This window comes from Corapipo altera, unplaced genomic scaffold (genome assembly GCF_003945725.1).
Source record: "Corapipo altera isolate COAL_440 unplaced genomic scaffold, ASM394572v1 81, whole genome shotgun sequence".
Lineage (NCBI taxonomy): Eukaryota > Metazoa > Chordata > Aves > Passeriformes > Pipridae > Corapipo > Corapipo altera.
The window spans coordinates 991,276-1,009,308 of record NW_020884987.1 but is presented as its reverse complement, the minus strand read 5'-3'; the positions used below and the strand labels follow the sequence as shown (position 1 = coordinate 1,009,308).

General features: G+C 51.8%; 1 protein-coding gene across 4 annotated transcripts in view; it reads right to left on the bottom strand.

The window, feature by feature from the left end:
* Nucleotides 1–13,498: 13,498 nt before the first annotated feature.
* FAM207A (family with sequence similarity 207 member A) overlaps nucleotides 13,499–18,033 on the bottom strand; it is a 44,892-nt gene continuing 40,357 nt past the window's right edge. For all 4 annotated transcript variants that reach the window (XM_027666232.1, XM_027666231.1, XM_027666233.1 and 1 more), the window contains 2 exons: nucleotides 15,503–15,568; nucleotides 13,499–14,134 (listed from right to left, as the gene is read on the bottom strand). In XM_027666232.1, coding sequence (XP_027522033.1) covers nucleotides 14,008–14,134; nucleotides 15,503–15,568 — 193 coding nt within the window. In that variant the 3' untranslated portion in view covers nucleotides 13,499–14,007. The remainder of the gene's footprint in view (nucleotides 14,135–15,502; nucleotides 15,569–18,033) is intronic.

Genomic DNA, 18,033 nt, shown 5'->3' with positions numbered 1-18,033 from the left:
CCAGCGCCGCGAGCCCCGCGCGCGGGGAGGGGCGGGGCCGCGGGCAGCGCCACCACCCCATTGGCAGGGCGCGCGCGCAGGGAGGGGCCAGCGGCGGTCGCGCGCTCTCGCAGCGCGGAGGATGGCGACGGGAGGCGGGGCTTGGCCGCTCTGGAGTCGGCTCTGATTGGGCGAGCGCGCGGAGAGGCGGGGCGGGGGGCGGGCAGTGGTTAATTAATCCGCCCCCCCCCTCAGTGAGCCCCTGCCCAGTTGGGATCCTCCGCTCCCGCAGCCCCTGCCCAGGGACAGCCGCAAGGGTGCCGGACCGGCCTCCGCGGGGCTCAGAGCTGGGGACAACTCCTCAGCTGGGCCGGGGATACTCGGCACCTGCTGCAGCGCCCGAGGACTGAGCCTCTGCCGTTCCAACATCATCGTGGATGAGATGTCCCTGTCAATGTGCCTGTCCACGTCCCTGTCCATGTCCCTGCTCATGTCCCTGTCCCTGTCCATCCCGCCACGCCAAGATGAGAAGGCCAAACTGTTTTCTAGGGAGCAGTGAGTGACTGTGCCAGTTTAAAAGGAAATCAGCGGAAATGAACCCAACTCAAGAGATTACAAGTCATAGTTACAATTTACTAAAAAAAAAAAAAATTACAATAAATGCAACGATACAGGAAAACTGGTTTTAACCCACAAAGACAGATATATAAGCCCGCGTCCTGGGACAAGAACAGAACGGTGTTCATCCACCGCTGTGCTGAGCTCCACATGGTCCCCCCCCGGGGGCAAAGGAAAAGGAAAAGAAACCTGTTGGTCTGGACGACGGTCCTGTTGAAGAGATGATCACAGTCTTGTCAAGAGTGACAGCCGCAGTCCTGTTGGAATTCTGGTCCTCCTCTGGATCTGACAAGCAGTACCAGAAGTCCCAAAACCCCAAGATACGTGCTCAGGTTCGGGTGGGAATGTCCAGTACCTCCCCCAGGGCAGGGAGTTTCACAGTGGGTGATTTAACTCAGTGAGTTGTGGGGTATTTTTGGAGACTTTGATGGTGTAGGTTGTTGCAGCTGCCTGTTATGCCAGTCCACTATGGCCCATTAGCAGAGATGCCCCCTTGTGCTGGAGGTGAAGGTGCTGATGCCTCCTGGAGGGGAGTTATCACAGCTGAGTCATGGGTTTGAAGACAAAAAAACATTCCTCACAGGGTTCTTTAACACCCAGCTTGTAGCCTGAGGGATCAGGTGTGCCCTGGGCAGCTTTAGCAAATGATCCATTATTAAGAGTCCCTCAGAAATGACACAGAGGGTGTAGAACACACACTTTTGGTTATACCCACGTGGTGATAAAGTGGTTCCAGCTCCTGTAACTAGAACAGTGATCTCCAACCAAACACCACCAGGAAAGTTCATCAGTGCTTCTACCAAGGCTCTCTGTGTGCATTATGGCTTCAGCCTCCTGAAGAACGTGATTAAATAATTACTTTAAAACCTGGGTCTCACACGGTCTCTTTATGACAGCATGCTTAGAGCACATGGCCACTTGGGGAGCAGGTTTCTGAGCAATGACTTGCATTTTGCTCTTGACAAAGAATCACAGAATCCCAGAATGGTTTGGGTTGGAACTGACCTTAAAGCCTTTGTCCAACCCCCTGCCATGGGCAGGGACACCTTCCACTAGACCAAACCCTGTCCAACCTTACCTTGAACACATCCAGGGATGGGGCAGCCACAGCTTCTCTGGGTAATCTGTGCCAGGGCCTAACCACCCTCACAGACAAGAATTTCTTCCCAATATCCAATCTAAACCTACTCTCAGTTTAAAACCATTGAAGATCATTGCAATTTAAAGACATCTGCAGATCCTGAACCAAGCTAAGCCTGTGGGATGCTGCAGAACACAGCAGAATGCAGCACTGGCCTTGCTCTTCCCAGTTTTCGTGATTTTTCAGATCTGCAGCACGGTATCACTCCTCTCTGCACTTCATAGCAGAAAATGTCCCAAAGTCTCATTCCTGGCCACAGCTGACCACAGACATCAACTAGTCAAGGAGAAATGTTAAATTTCCCAGCTATCTGTCCCTTTGAGGTTACCCAACCACCCTTTCAGTGGAGAAATTTTTCCCAATATCCAATCTAAACTTCCCCTGGTACAGCTTGAGGTCATTTCCTCCGGTCCTGGATATGTGCTGCTGCACCAACCACCTTGGTATTATGAAAACTTCGTGTTGAGAACTCTACTTTCTCACCCATTTCTCCAGAGTGTTTGGATGGTGACATCCACATTACCACGTCCCTTCTATGCCCAGTGTGGGCTCCAGGTGCAGCATTGAGCAGCTGTTCTGCTCACATGTGGCTTCTTCCTTCTCTCATTGTTCTTGGTGGGGTATGGATCTGTGCAGGCATCCATAGGGAGGCAAATAGGAGCAGCACAAAAGCCAGTGCTGGAAACAACAATCCATTTTTGCACTTCCTTCTCTCAGATGCAACCCTTTGCCTCTGCCCCGCCTGGGAGCAGCAGTGCCTGTGGGCAGGCTGCTCTTGGCTGGTGAAGCTTTCACCTCCAGGAATGCCTTTCTGCATTTCCTTACCCTATTTTATTTTCGGCTCAAGGAATTTAACACTAACTACTACATTCTTTCCCCTACTTTAAGATTAACAGTGAAGCCAGTAAGGACAAAACCATGTTCCTCAGTTCCACCTCTGTGTCATGGGCCACAGCAGTTGTGTCCCATCAGGATGTTGGAGAAATCACTGCTGGGGCAGGAGCAGGGGGGCAAGGCTGAGAACTAATGACTAATGAGGAGCGAGCGCTCCTCCACTGGGCTGGAAGAGGCTGAGGAGGTGCTGGCCCAGGGACAGCTGGTCCCCCCAAGGACATCTGGATGTACACCCCTGGACAGACAGAAATGCACCCAGGGATGTCCCCTTTAGCCCCTCTGGAGTCCAAGGACAAGGAGGGCTGCTCTGTCCAGCTCCAGCCCCCCACTGGAGGGAGGAAAATCAGCCCCAGGGCCCCCATGAGGGCTCACGCTGGGAAAGAACATTGCCAGCAGGTCGAGGGAGGTGATCCTGCCCCTCTAGTCAGCCCTGGGGAGGCCACATCTGGAGTGCTGTGTCCAGTTCCGGACTCCTCAGTACAAGAGAGACATGAAGCTCCTGGAGCAGGTCCAGTGGAGAGCTACAGAGTTAATTAAGGGACTGGAGTATCTCTTTTTTGAGGAAAGGCTGAAGGAGCTGGGCCTTTTCAGCCTCGAGAAGAGACGACTGAGAGGGGACCTCATCCATGTCTATAAGTATCTAAAGAGGGAGTGCCAAGAAGATGGAGCCAGGCTCTTCTTGGTGGTCCCAACCAACATGACAAGAGGTGATGGGCAGAAACTGATGCCCTGGAAGTTCCACCTGAACACGAGGAAGAACTTCCTCCCTGTGCAGTGACCGAGCACTGGCACAGATTGCCCAGAGTGTGTGTGGAATCTGCCTCACTGGAGATATTCCAGAACCGTCTGGATGCAAACCTGTGCCACGTGCTCTGGGATAATCCTGCTTGAGCAGGGAGGTTGGACCAGATGATCCTCTGTGGTCCCTTCCAACCTGACCCACTGTGATTCTGTGAAATGGTGCAGGGGTGAGGGCGGGGTGGGAGGCACAGTGTGTTCCCAGACTCCTCATCCTGCTGGATGGCCAGCCCAATTCCACCATGGATCAGCTTGGTTCCCTGCCACTGTGGGATGAAAGGGGCCCCTCCCCAAATAGCACTGCCTTTGCTGAGCTGCACCACTGTGACACAGTTGCTGATGTTTATGAGACATCACATTTTCCCAAAGCATCCAGACCTTGTTGTGTGAGGGTTTTTTTTGTTCGTTTGGGTTTTTTTGGCTTGGTTTGTTTTCTGTAAACTTATTTTAATAAATGAATGGCTTTTTAACAATGACTTTTTCATCAAAGTCCTGGGAAATTGGAAATACTAGGCTGTCGCTCACACAAAAACACCACAAGCCAAAAGCAGCCTCACAATTTCCACACTCTGATCTTCCACCTCAGGGCAACATGATTTGCAAATTGGCCTTGCTCCTTAGAGTCCCCACACCCCAGGATATGGCTCAGGGCTCAATTAACACCTGTGGGTGTGGGGCTGTGCCCAGCATAAGGCTCCTGCACAGGCTGGTGGTGCTCCTTCAGCATTCCCCAGCCGTGGCTGATGTGCCAGCCAGTGTCACCAGCAAGGCTGGTGCAACATTGGACATCCCTGTGGGACAGGGAGTTTCAGGAGCTGAGATGACTGTGGGCTTGCCAGAGCCACAGATTTCAGAAATGACCCACTCTTCCCAGAAGTGTTGCCTGTGATTTCAGGGAATTTTCTTGAAACCTTGCCTTGCTGCCGTGCCCATGACCACCAGCTGGAACCTCCTGCTGCTGTTTAGTGGCTCTGTCTGCATGTGCCCTCTGCACCACACACTGGCATCTTCTGCAGGCATTTTGCCAGTGAGCTCTGACCTACAGAGCAGAGTCCAAAGTGACACACTCCTGTTTTGGCATCCCAACGGCCTTCAGGGCAGGTGCTGAACACATCCCTGTCTGCTGGCCCTGCCATTCTGGTGCACAGTTCTTGCAATATAGAATTCCCATCCCACACCCACTGCACTGGAGCCACACCTTGGATCTAAGATGCCAGTTCTTCCAGATCTACTTTCAGATTCCTTGACCTCACCTGAGGATGAGGTGGATGCACTGCCAGACACATCACCTCCTCCACCATTCTGTGCCACCAACCCCACAGAAGCTGCATCCCTGAAAAACCCTGGCAGCAGATCCAAGCTTGGTAGTTTCTCCCTGCTGTTGCCATATGATCCTCGGTGGAGCAGCTGCCAAGCCAAGGGAACCTGCTTCCAAAGCCATGCTGCAAAGAGAAGGAGGGAGGATGTTTAACCCATTCCTTGCAGAGTGGCAAGCTGGCTGTCCCATGAAAGGACAATGGCATCCTCACTGGGGCAGTGGCTGCCTGCTGGAGGACAACTGGGGAGCACAGCTGGCTAATCAAAGATTTAACTGCTTTGCAGATGGTCTGCAACATGAATTTCTAAGACCAGCACACGATTCAAGGTAGTTTAGCAATGCTCCTGTCTTCTCATCCCACTTGTGGGACAGGGTGGAGGAAGGGTGGAGCTGGCTCTGGCTCCCCCTTTGCCAGCTGGGTGGCTGTGGGCATGTGGCTGTGTGGTGCCACACATGGCAAAGTGCCCCCCTTGGGTCACAGTGGGCAGGCAGGACCAGAAGCCAAAGTGCAGGACTGCCCTGGGGACAGTCTCAGGAGTGCCCAACAACATATCATGAACCAACCTGCTCAGTGACCAACACAAGGCCAATTTTTAAACCATGAGCATCTAAGGAAGTTCTGATCATGGCAGATGAAATGCAGTGTAGGCTTGGCTGTTACTGCTCAGCTGCGAGGCTCTGGCACAGAGACAGACCGAGCTGACCTTCTGTGGAGCTGTGACAAGGAGAGGTCAAAACAACAAAAAAAGCAAACTTAACATTGGGTATTAGGAGGAGGGAAAACTGGAAGCAAGATCCAGCAAGTGCCATTCAAGTACAAGGACAACATCTCTGGCTTAAAAATCCCAAGATTTTTGGGAAAAGGGAAAAATGTGTGAAAAAGGACTGCTTGAACCAGTTTGCCACTTCTATTAGGCTGGTCACCATCAGTAGCAGCATCCAGAGCTCACCGCAGGTGCCTGCAGCATCCCCTGCTTCTCTGATACACTGCACTGCACACTAAGCAATGACGAGCACCCCAAGTGTTCACTCGGAGCCCACCACCAACATCAGGTACTGTGGGCATGGGACCCCTGAAAGCAGCACAAGCTCTGCCTTTACACAGAGGACCAGAAGGCGGGTGGAGGAACATCAACAGATTTGTAAGAGTTAAGTGTCTTCCCACAGCAACATCTCCCTGCTCCCAAAGCAAACGGGTTCCTGCGGCAGGCAACGGTTGTTTTACCCAGTGAAGTGGAAGGTGTTTAGATTAACCATCATGTTGGTGAGCAGTGATTACACGTATCCAGGACAGCTGTATACGTGTTCAGATGAGACGTATCCAAAACAGCTGTAAACACAGCCACATCCCCTCTGCCTGGCACAACCAACACTGCTTCCAGCCTGGAGCCCAGAGCCGCCGGCACGGCTCCGGCCCGTGGCACCATGGGTGCATTCATAAACCCATCAGACAGTGTCTGGGCTTGCAGCCCTGGCATGCTGTGGGAGGCACTGATCTCCCTGTGGCCCTATCCCATTGCAGGGCTCTGAGCAGCCCCCTCCTCCCTCCCCAGCCGCAGAGCCTGCAGAGATCAGGGGGCCAGGAGCAGAAGCATCCCACAAGGAAGCCACTCTTCTTGCCTCTCCCCTCGCATGTGTTGGCTTCTGTCCCTCAGTCCCTCAAATAGTTGAGACTGGCTAAAGCCAGACAAACCACACTTTAAATACAGATGAAGTGTTCAGCTGAGAACAGTCTGTCCTCCTAGCCCCTTCTGGTGTCTGTCTGTCCATCCTCCCAGGCTGGCTGAGTGTGGAACAAAGGGTTGCCTGGGCCAGGGTGATTATCTCTTCCTCCATCTCCTTCCCTTGGGAGGATATCCTGGCATCATGTGCCTTCACCTGCTCGGGGCCTGACATTTGCTCCCTTTCCAGCACCTTCCTGTTTGGGATATTTCTTTGTTTTAGCTTCCTTTTCTATTTATGTCACTGAAATCAAGTCCAGGGAGCATAAAGTGAACAGTGTGTCGCATGCCACTGTCAACAATCCTGCACAGCAAACTGCATCCTACACACTCATTGAGCAGACCTGCTACGGCACCAGAGACCCTGCCACCCTGCTGTGGTCCTCACCAGTCCTGTGACATCTCACGCCCTGTCCCCCAGGTCACTCAGTGTCAAAGAGAACCTGCACTAGATTAAACCACAGAAATCCTCACTTTATGAACACTAAGCAAGGGGTCCAGATCCCACTCCTCACTGCCCTGGGGTAGTGCCCTCAGGGACAACTTTGGCTCCCCAGATGTTTGGGATGAGGAGCCACAATGAGCAGACACAGCCAGACCTGTGTGCTAATGGGAGCAGTTCATGTGCAAATGACACTGAGTTCACACAGAGTCACCAACACAGCCTGTCTGGCACGGAAACACCAATTGTTAAAGCAGAGAGAAGCCCTGAGATGATATTTTATGCACCCTACTTGGAATCAAGCAACCTGGAAAATCTCAGAGCATTCGGATGCAAAGGTCTAAGTCTTAACAATGCTGCTGGCAAGGCACTGTGTTTTGCCTGCACTATTTAACAGCTTCCTCATAAGGAAACAATTGAATTGGTTAAGGGAAAAAGCCACCACAAAAATCCTCATCCCACTGTTCAGCTGATAGAGCCCTGTCAGCAACGTCACTCCTGACTCCGGTCCCAGTTTGGGTTTCTAGAGCACCCAATGAGGCATCAAGACTGGGGGGAGAGAAACCACAGAGCCACACATCGCTGCCTTTCCCAGGGAAAATATCTGAACAGGATTAAATTGCTCATCAAACTAAAAACACAAAGCCAAGTTTAATGCCTCACACTGAAGCAACCATGGTTCAGAGCAGAATCAGCAGATCCCAGATAGTCATCACATAGGGAAGAGTCAGCAGGCAGGGCATGATCTTCCCTTGCAAGGAAATGGTGAGTATGAAGATAAGGGTGATCCAATTAATCAAGCTTTATGGGGATTTCAAAATGGCATGTGGCAATGCTCTTAAGCACTTAAAGAATACCCAAAAGCTCTTAAAGAAACTGAGCTGCCACGGGATAAGAGGTAGAGCCCTCCTGGGATTAGTAACCGGTGAAAGGTCAGGAAGTGAAGAGCAGGAGTAGGACTGCATCTCCCAAGGGAAGGTCTGAGGCATCCTGCACCTCCCTGAGTGCTCTGAAAAGGCCAGGACACAGCAATGTGACAGCACATCCATGCAGGATGGCCACCAAGGCCAGAGAAGCCAACAAAGGCAAAAAGGCCATAGTGAAACCCATGATTTCAGGCAGGGACAAATTGTGCTCAGAGGCAAAGGCTGGGTCAGGTGATTCACCTCACCCCTCTCTTGTGCAACACCTGGATGAAAGGAGCTGCTGGTGCCAATCTCATCTGCTTCCAAAACCATCACACAGCTTGAATTTGCATGCAGGTTTCCCGCACTCAGGTTCCCTGAGACTGCTCCTGCAGGAACCCACCATGGGTTGGTTTCAGAGGTACCTATGCTGTAAATAAAGGGCAAAAGAAACAGGTACAAGCATGCAAGTGGCTTCATAAAGGGTGGGAAACGTAAGAATCAACCAGGGAAGAGGGCATCGGGGCGGGGGGGGAGAAATAACCCCACACAGGGAAAGGGCTCACTGCACATACTGGAACATGCAAGAGTGGCAGAAGGTCAGAAGTGCCAGGTCTCTGCTCTGCCAGCCACATTCAGGGCCAGAAGGAGCAGGAGTCACTGGAGGTTGAACTCCCTGGAGCTCCCTGGGTGCTGGACCAGCCACACTGCCTGTGCTGGGACTGTTGACGACCATCATCACTGGCACCTGCAGCCACCTCCCTGGCAAGCTGCCCTGGGCAGAGCATGCAGGGGCAGGGATGGAGGAGGGAAGTTCAGCACTACTATTTAAAAGAGAAAACATGGTTTCTTCATGGCCTGGGGGCTCCACCTCCACACGTCACCCTGCCCTGTACATGGTACAGCCAGACAGGCGCTCCAGCTCACAAGGAGGTGACCAGGACCTGGGCTGCTGCAAAGACAGCCGTGGCCAAGCTGAGTCATGACCAGCTGGGTCCCAGGCAGATGTTCCTGTGGGCTGGGGTGTGACTGGTGACGTGGGAAGTTAGGGAAGGATGAGGAGTGCAAGTCCTTTTTTGTGAGCTGGGAGACACCTCCTCCCCTCCAGACAGCAAACCTACAGATGTACCCCAGTTGACTCACAGAGGTTCAAAGCTCAGACTGACCCGTGGCTGTGGTGAAGATATGCATGGAAAGGGAGTCAGTGCTAGTGTGCCCTGGCCAGGGAGCTGAGGAGAGCAACCATACTGCAGCAGAGACCCAGTGTTCCCAACAGTCCCACTGCTCCTCACCAGCTGCCACTGTCACATTAAGTACAGAGTAAGAAGTGTAACTGAGGGCTGGAGTTGCATCAGACCATGGCATGACCCAGGGTCTGCTGCCAGCTGATGGAGAGGAGAACATGGGAGTCATCTCAAGGAAGCCATGGTAGCCCCCCAGCTCCACTGCACCCAGCCAGCAGCTGGCAGGAGCTATCCAGGCTCTCCTGCCTGACCCCAGCCTTCACAACCTTTCCCTGGCAGCCTTGGAGGCAGCCAGCTCCACTCTGCCAGTACCCACAGCACCAGCATGTGCCTCAGTGCTGGAGTTGACTGAGGTTATGCTGGAAAAAGCCATCACACATGCTTAGCTCTAGGCAAAAAAGAAAGCCATGGGCACAATGCAGCTAATGGCTACACCCGGAGCATGAGCAGAAGTGCTCTCTACCCAGCACAGTCTCCACGGGCCAAGAGGATGGGGGTGCTTGCTTGTACAAGGTCTGTAAGAAAAACTTTGTAGGGCAGACAAGCCAGCCAGTGGAGGGAAGGAGGAGGGAGGCTCCGTGCTCACACCAGGGACTTCCTTGGGTTAGATGAAGGGCTGGGACCAGGTCTGTGTGACTCATTGTGCTTTTCTGAGCTGTGCTGCTGCCCTGATGCAACCCTTGCTCCAGCAGGAATCAACTGCGAGGGGCCATCACTGGTACTGGGGAGAAACATGGGAGGAGTAAGAGCTGCTATTAAAAATTATCCCTTTGCAACCCGCACACCAAAGACACTACCCACTGGCTGCTGGAAAGGGAGAATCCCCTTCCACCCACCACTTTGTGTGCAGCTGAAAATATCCACCGGTACCACCAGATGGACAGGATACCCAGGCTCCTCTCAGACACAGTTCTCTGAACAGTCTTCAAAGGTGAAATCACCAACAAGGAAGCAAGCAGCTCAGAAAAGTAGTCCCAAATTTCTCCAGTCCCGAGCTGTTGCGCATTTGCTGCTTACTCACTTCTTGCCAAGCCTAGAGCTGCCGGGTTGGGCCCCCGCCCTCCCCTCTGGCACAACTACTCCTTACAGCTTGGAAGCTATTTTTTTCCCACTCTGCTATCTTAAAAAAGAAAGAAAGAAAAAAAAAAGGCGTGAAAGCTTATATCATCCTGAAAACATGCCAACTGCGAAGGCGACTCTGTGTCTCAGATGCCTGTTTCCTGGCAGATTTTAAGTCCTTTGCTCAACTGCTCGGATGGCGGGGGCAGGAGATGCCTGCAGCAGCAGGCTGTGAACTGGAGTTCTAAACACTCACATGTTTAACTACTGCTAAATTACCAGGGGACCAACATTTTCAAACAGCAGGCTAAGAGCTGCACACACAGCCAAGTGGCCCATTTGAGGTGAAGTGATGCTGTGCAAGCAGATGAAGGGCCACTAGCATGGCTACAGGAGGTACCAAGGGAGGTCACATGGCTCAACACCTCCACTTGGGTACAACTGTCACGCAGTACAGAGGGGGGTCACCCTGCTCAACACTTCTGCCTGGTCAGCCACCCCTTCACTTCCCAGAGAGTGAGGCTTCAGTTCTGTTGGCACCCAGTCGTTTAAGGGAAAGGATGGGACCAAGCGAGCAGGGTGAGCAGGGGAAAAATGCTGGATGGCTGCACTACTGGTGCCCAAATTTCCAGTGACCAGCTCTGGCTGTAACCAGTTCATGTGCTGGGAAGTTCATGTGCAGCCTGAGAGGTGGGGACAGCCCCTGTCTTGCTGCTGTCCTGGAAGGAGCTACACACACAGAGCCCTTCACCCCAGCAATACTTTTTGGGCTCCAAAGTGCTTGGAGCTGGTTTTGTACACAGAAATCTCCTTTTGAGCCCCAAACAGCAGGGGCTCTTAGAAAGGGTGGGTAGTCATGAGTGGATTTTTGGACTGTGTGGATCTGATGGCACATTGGACCCACAGGAGTATAAGGCTTTAGTTTATGCCAGAGCACAGTGTACCCTGATGCCATCAAGATATGTAGGGGCAGAATCCATCCCTATTTCTGGGCTGACAGGGATCCCAGCAGCTGACTGATCTTCTGGAAGCTGAAGTGAGCCTGACCAGGAACAAAGGGCAGAAATATCCCCTTGTGACTGGCCCAGAGGCCCCGTGTATCCTTGGCATATACTCCCAGGAGAGGGTATTTCAAGGACACAAAAGGCTTTTGGGATAGCTGCTGTGGAGACAGAGGAAATCAGACAGCAGAATACCTCACCTGGTTTCTCAGAGGATCCTTCTGCTGTGGGACTGCTGAGGTTGTAGAACAACAGGTACTGATGGACAGACCAGATGGTACGGACTGGAGTCCAGGGCAGCCAAGTGGTGCCACCATCGATATTGTTAATGTGTTTTTCTCCATTCCTTTGGCAGCAGAATGCAGGCCACGGTTTGCTTTCACCTGGAGAGGTGTGCAGTACACCTGGAACTGACTGCCTCAAGGGTGGAAACACAGTCCCACTATTTACCATGGACTGCTCCAGACTGCACTGGAGAAGGATGAGGCTCCAGAACATCCATGACATCACCCTATGGGGGAACACAGAAGAGGAAGTTTCTGAGATCTTCACCTTTTGTCCTCCAAGTCTCAACTCCGCCCCGCCAGAGTGGGAAGGGGGAGGGAAAGGGAGAGTGAGAGAGCAGTGTCTGCTTTGCGAGAGTCTCTGTGGGGGCACGAAATTGGGGAGTACCATTCCTAAACTACAACAAGGTAGAAGGCCATCTCTTGGCACATGACCCACAGCAAAACCTACCCTAGCACATACCTATAACCAGCCCTGCTGCCAGCTGAGGATTTTCCTTAACATTTCAATCCAGGCTATCCAAGCATTGCTCCAACTCTTCAGTTACTTGGAACCACCTGCAAAAAGAAAACTAAGTAGCCTGGGAAGGCAGGGATTGATGGCCTTTCAGATTCACTTTTTTTCCCTAGGGACAAGTTCCTGGGAAGAACATGCCATGCCAGCTGCCTCCTGTGTCTCCTGCCCTGCACACACACTTCTCTATCCACTTGAGAGCCCAGTTCACTAACAAGAGGAGCAGCCTTCATCCTCCTCTGTACTTAGAATCGTGGAATAAGAGAATTATACAATAGTTTGAGTTGGGAAGAACCTTAAAGACCATCTTGTTTCAACTCCCTGCCTTGGGCAGACACACCTTCCACTAGCCCAGATTGCTCCAAGCCCCGTCCAACCTGGCCTTGGACACTTCTAGGGATGGAGTAGCCACAGCTTCTCTGGGCAACCTGTGCCAGGGCCTCACCACCCTCACAGGGAAGAATTTCTTCCCACTATCCCATCTAACCCTGCCCTCTGGCAGTGGGAAGCCATTCCCACTTGTCCTGTCACTCCAGGCCCTTGTCCAAAGTCTCTCTCCAGCTCTCCTGGAGACCCTTTAGGTAATGGCAGAGGGGAGGGCTCTAAGGTCTCCCCAGAGCTTTCTCTTCTCCAGGCTGAACAATCTCAATTCTTGGATGTCTTCACCTTCTTCATCTCCCACCTTCTCCCAACTTAAGCACAAGGATGGCTGCAGCTGGGGCCAGCCAGCCCAAAAGCAACAGGCTGGAGGACAGGACACAGTCAGCATCTCTCCGTGGCCTCTGCCAGCAGGAAGCTCCTGCCAGGCCCTGGGGGAGCAGGGCTGTCACGGTGACATTTCTCTAACAGGCAGCATCAGCGACAGTGTCTGCACTGCCAGAGCCAAGTGGCATCAGGTAAACTGCCTTCGTTCAACAGTCCAGCTTAAAGAGAGAAAAACAGCAGCATTACCAGTGTGGCAGGAGATAGGTATGATCAAGGTGCCAGCCACTCCCATTGCAGGTGGTTTTAGGCATTAACTTGGGTCAGAGTCAGTTGCAGGAGGTTGCTTTCCCAAGGTTAAGAAGCATCAGTAAACTTTTTTTTATGTTCAAGAGACAGCACTGATATTTTTGTGTGCCAAACTGGGATCATCTCCAGTAAGGGATGGCCCTGCCTTCAGCTGTGCCCATGAAAATTTCCTAGGGTTTTGTGAACATTGGTGTTCGGAGGAAGTAAAGGCCTTCCCCCGCTGCAGAGGTTCCCAGCCCCAGACATGCAAGTGACCGGCTGAAGTTCACAGCCTGCAGCCAGGACACATTTTGGGACACTTCCTATAGGGCAGGCCAAACAGGGAACAGAAAGGCCAAAAGGGGTGAGCATCACCCATGGGAAGCACATGCTTTTTAGGCCAAGAGAAGGCAAGTCCATGAGGTAGACATGATCTGCAGAGATTTCTCATTGCTTGTGTTGTGTGAGGCAGTAGCAGTCTCTCGATTCACTGTGCACAAGGAAAAAACAATTGTTTTAAGTCGTTTTTTCAGCGATGGAAATAAGCTCATATTTCAATTCCTATTTACCAAAACAGGAGCCAAACTCAGTGCTGTACGAAAGTGTTTATTCCAAAGCTAAATTTCTCACATAAAACAATGTCTGTGAACAGCAGCATTCATCCTGACAGATCTCCAGCAGTCTCTTGGGCTTGGAGTCCTGACCCATTCCAACACAGCACTTGGGAATCTCTTTTCAGAGTTGTCAGGAAGGGGAGGGAAAGGACAGAAAACAGATGCATGGCCATTGGCACAATTTCAGAAATTGTGCCTGCTCACAAGAAGAGCAAATGTATCAAGACACTTTGCAGGGAGATTAATGCCTGTACAAAGATCCCACAGAACACCCTGCCCCGTGCAGACTGCCTGCAAAGGGGCAGCTGCCCCTATCAGGAGAGAGCTGTGTTATTCTTGCAAACAGAAACCGGGGCTGTTGGATTTAATTATCTGCTGAACTGCTTCCAAGGACCAAAGTGGTTGAGAGGTCATGTCAGAGATGTGCTCCTTCGCAGCCCAGAGACTTTGCACCCTGGTGCGCTGCTCTGGTCCCAGCTGACACTCTAGAAGGGATTCCCTTCTTCCCCCAGCCTCAGCCTCTTAGAGAGGTGGTTGCTGATGGCCATGAGGGGGTTGGCTCTGTACTTGGGATCGGTGATAACCTCATGAAACCGAGCCACTTCCTCCTCTCTGAGGAAAGAAAAACAACACGCAAATTCTCTAAGTGTCTCACGCAAAAGAAACTCAGCAGATAAGGACGAAACTCATAAAGCAGTGGATTTCTGTCGAGATAGAGTGATCCTGGGTGTAAATCTCAGAAAGAGACAGTGCAAGAAATAAACCTAATTTAGCCAAGGGCAAAGCTCAAATTGCTGCCAGCTTCATGGGAGTCAGAGGCTTGATCTCATGCCACAGAGACAGAAACAATCTTGTTAGTGCCCAGCATCACTTGGAAATGATTATTTCAGAACTTTTCCCTAGTAGATCAAGGGACTGTGGGTATCTGGTAAATCACCAGGAATGAAAATTACTTCAGACTGCACCAGCACGAAATCAGATTCTCTTCTGAGAGCTCATCTACTGACTTTTATTCCTGAACACTGAGGCTTGGTAATCCTATGTGCAACACTAGTTAGATGCCATGGCAAGAGCAGCTGCTTGCTGTGGAAATGGTCTTGTCTTAAAAAGCAAGTACCCAGGGAAAAACAAGAACAGAGTAGGAGTGTAAAAGAAAACCTGTGAGTTTTCACACAGCCACATCCATTGCAGCATCCCCATCTCCCTCAGGCTGCCAGGCTCTCCACAGGCTTGCCAGACACACAGTTGTTGGCATTCAGCTACTCCCCAACCAAGTATGGGCCTTCCCTTCAATGCCAGCCCTGCCCCTGGCAGAGGGAAGAGAGGAGCCAAACCTGAAGCTTCGGTTGTGGCACATGGGGCAATATGGTGAGTCTTAGGGAACCTCCTACCCTTACCAATATCCTGGGAAACAAACCTCAAGACCTTCCTCCAAGCTATTTCCCTCCCAAGAAGCACAGATTTCCCAGACCACCAAAAAGTAAAGAAAGGCAGAACTGAGCAAGGAAGGCATCCCAGCACCAACAGTGGCCAATTTCTGACAGAGAAGGGTATTCATGGAGTGTGATGGAGATCCGTAGCCTGGCTGTTCAGCCTCAGTTTGAAGTTGAATGGCTCAGAACTGACAGAAATCCTGGAAACATGAAAGCAAACAGTGCCAGATCACAGTGCCTAGCCCCAGTAGAGCTGTGCTGAGTGAAAATGAAGTTCTTGATGCCTAGTGGCAGTATAAACTATCCAACAGATTACACAGAGGAATAAGGAGTTGCCAGACTAAGCCCAGGAATCATTCAAAAGCATTTAAACTCTCCATCCTTATTGATATTCAAAAGCCATGTGGACATGGTCCTGAGCAACCAGTTCTAGATGACCCTGCTGGTTGGACCAGGGGTCCCTTCCAATGACCCCCAGGGGTCTCTTCCAGTCTCAGCCATTCTGTAAGGCTCAGCAAGGACTGGACACTGGTAACTGGGTACTTACAGGAGCCGATGTTTCTGAGCTTGTTTCATCAGACAGAAGTCTGATGGTTCTGCCTTTGCTATATGGCTGTGGAGAGAAGAAACAAAACAAGTGAGCGAGTGTTAGAGAAGAGCAGCGACTTAGAAATGACTGCAGAGATGGAAGCAGTCCAGGAATTCTGCATCTACCTTCCCAGAGAGAAGAGGTAATTGTCCTGCATGGAAATTGTCCTGAAAGGCAGTTATTTCACAGTCAGGCACTGCATGGAAATGCAAACTCCTTCTGGCACAGACTGACAGAGCAGGAGGCATTGAAGAAAAACCGGATCGCTTAGTTCCAGAACTGGTCATTAGCTGTCCATGCCCAGATCACTTTCTGCTTATCACTGACCTCCAGGTCAAACCGATCCCATTGCTTAGAGAAAAGATTCCATTGAAATTCCTCTCACTGCCACACGTGTCACCTCTGCACGGCTCACGTTCCCTACTGACACTGCAGAGCCCCAGCCTCGGCAGCCATCCCTTACAGACAGTGCTATGTACACTCAGCAAGTACATATCCAAGGGATACTGCCAGCCCTGCTCTGGATCCCGCAGTGGGACCACTGGGATATCATATGTTGGAATGCAGGATGGTGCACTGCGTGCAGCGGAGGCACAGCAGCAGGTATGGATCTGCACTCTCTGTAACCCACTCCTGACTCCTGGGCAAAGTCTAAGGAGACCAGAGGTGTAATCCCATCCCACACGGTGCCCAATGCTAAGTAGCAGTAGAGATTTACCACAAAGGCAGCGCTGAGCCCCAGCAAGGGACACACAGGAAGGGCAGCGATTGCTTTTGGGACTTGAAGTGCATAAGGGGAGTTGCTGGTAGAACTGGACATTAAGGAAAGGAGAAGAAACTTCCATTCTTCAGCACTACACAGATATAAAAGTTAATAGGAGAAACAAGTTGGGAAGAAGGTCTGCCTCCATGGGGTAGCTCCTCTTCTATTTGCCCTGAGGCTGAGCCCCAGCAACAGCCCAAGGGGAGGAATAGGGTCTGCCTCTTACCCCTCTGTTGGGGTAGATTCCTCAAGGAGGAATCTTCCCATACTGGTGGGTGCTGGCAGCTAGAACCTTCCTCACCAGATCTGCCCCAAAGGTTAAGAAACACAACAGTTCCTTGCCTTCTCTTCAAGACAGCAGGATCTGGTCTCTTGCTGGCAGTGTTACAGTGACATCCTCTTCCTATTTCCCTCTCTGACATGCTACCCTCCATCCTGTTATTTTGCCTTTTTCCCCCCATTCTTCCTTCCCTCCTACTCACTTGCCTCATATTCATTCACCTTATTCACTTCCATCACCCCTCTCTACTCAATCAGCTCCTGCTCATTTTCCTCTCCTCTCCCTCCCCCCATTCTTAATAGCTCAGCACAGGAACAATTTCTTGTCCCAGTTTGCCTGGAATGCTCACAGAAGCTCAGGAAAATCATAGAATCATAGAATCAGACGGGTTGGAAAGGACCTCTCAGATCATCAAGTCCAACCCTTGATCCACTACCACCACAGTTGCTAGACCATGGCACTAAGGGCCACGTCCAGCCTCATCTTAAAAACCTCCAGGGATGGAGAATCCACCACTTCCCTGGGCAGCCCATTCCAATGGTTGATCACCCTCTCTGTAAAAAATTTCTTTCTAATGTCTAACCTAAACCTCCCCTGGTGCAGCTTAAGGCCATGCCCTCTTGTCCTACTGCTGGTTGCCTGGGAGAAGAGACCAACCCCCACCTGGCTACAACCTCCTCTCAGGTAGTTGTAGAGAGTGAGGAGGTCTCCCCTGAGCCTTCTCTTCTCCAGGCTAAACAACCCCAGCTCCCTCAGCCTCTCCTCATACAACTTGTGCTCCAGTCCCTTCCCCAGCCTGGTTGCTCTTCTCTGCACCTGCTCCAGCACCTCAACATCTTTCCTGAACTGTCGGGCCCAGAGCTGGACACAGTACTCCAGGTGAGGCCTCACCAGCGCTGAGTACAGGGGCAGAATCACTTCCCTGGTCCTGCTGGCCACACTGTTCCTGATCCAGGTCAGGATGCCATTGGCCTTCTTGGCCACCTGGGCACACTGCTGGCTCATGTTCAGCCTCCTGTCAATCAGCACTCCCAGGTCCCTTCCTGTCTGGCTGCTCTCCAGCCACTCTGTCCCCAGCCTGTAGCACTGCATGGGGTTGTTGTGGCCAAAGTGCAGGACCCGGCACTTGGCCTTGTTGAACTTCATCCCGTTGGAATCAGCCCAACTCTCCAGCCTGTCCAGGTCCCTCTGCAGAGCCCTCCTGCCTTCCAGCAGGTCGACACTCCCTCCCAACTTCGTGTCGTCTGCAAATTTGCTACTGATGGACTCAATCCCCTCATCTAAATCATCAATAATCCCTTCTCAAGTTGGATGGCAACCCATGGTCACCAGAGCAGGGCTTGCCAAACCCGTGTGTGCCACCAAGTCGCCATGGCAGCCCCTTCAGAAATGAGCAGCTCTGCAGAGGGTGACAAAGCCTAAAGGAAAGCTATTCTAGAGTACATC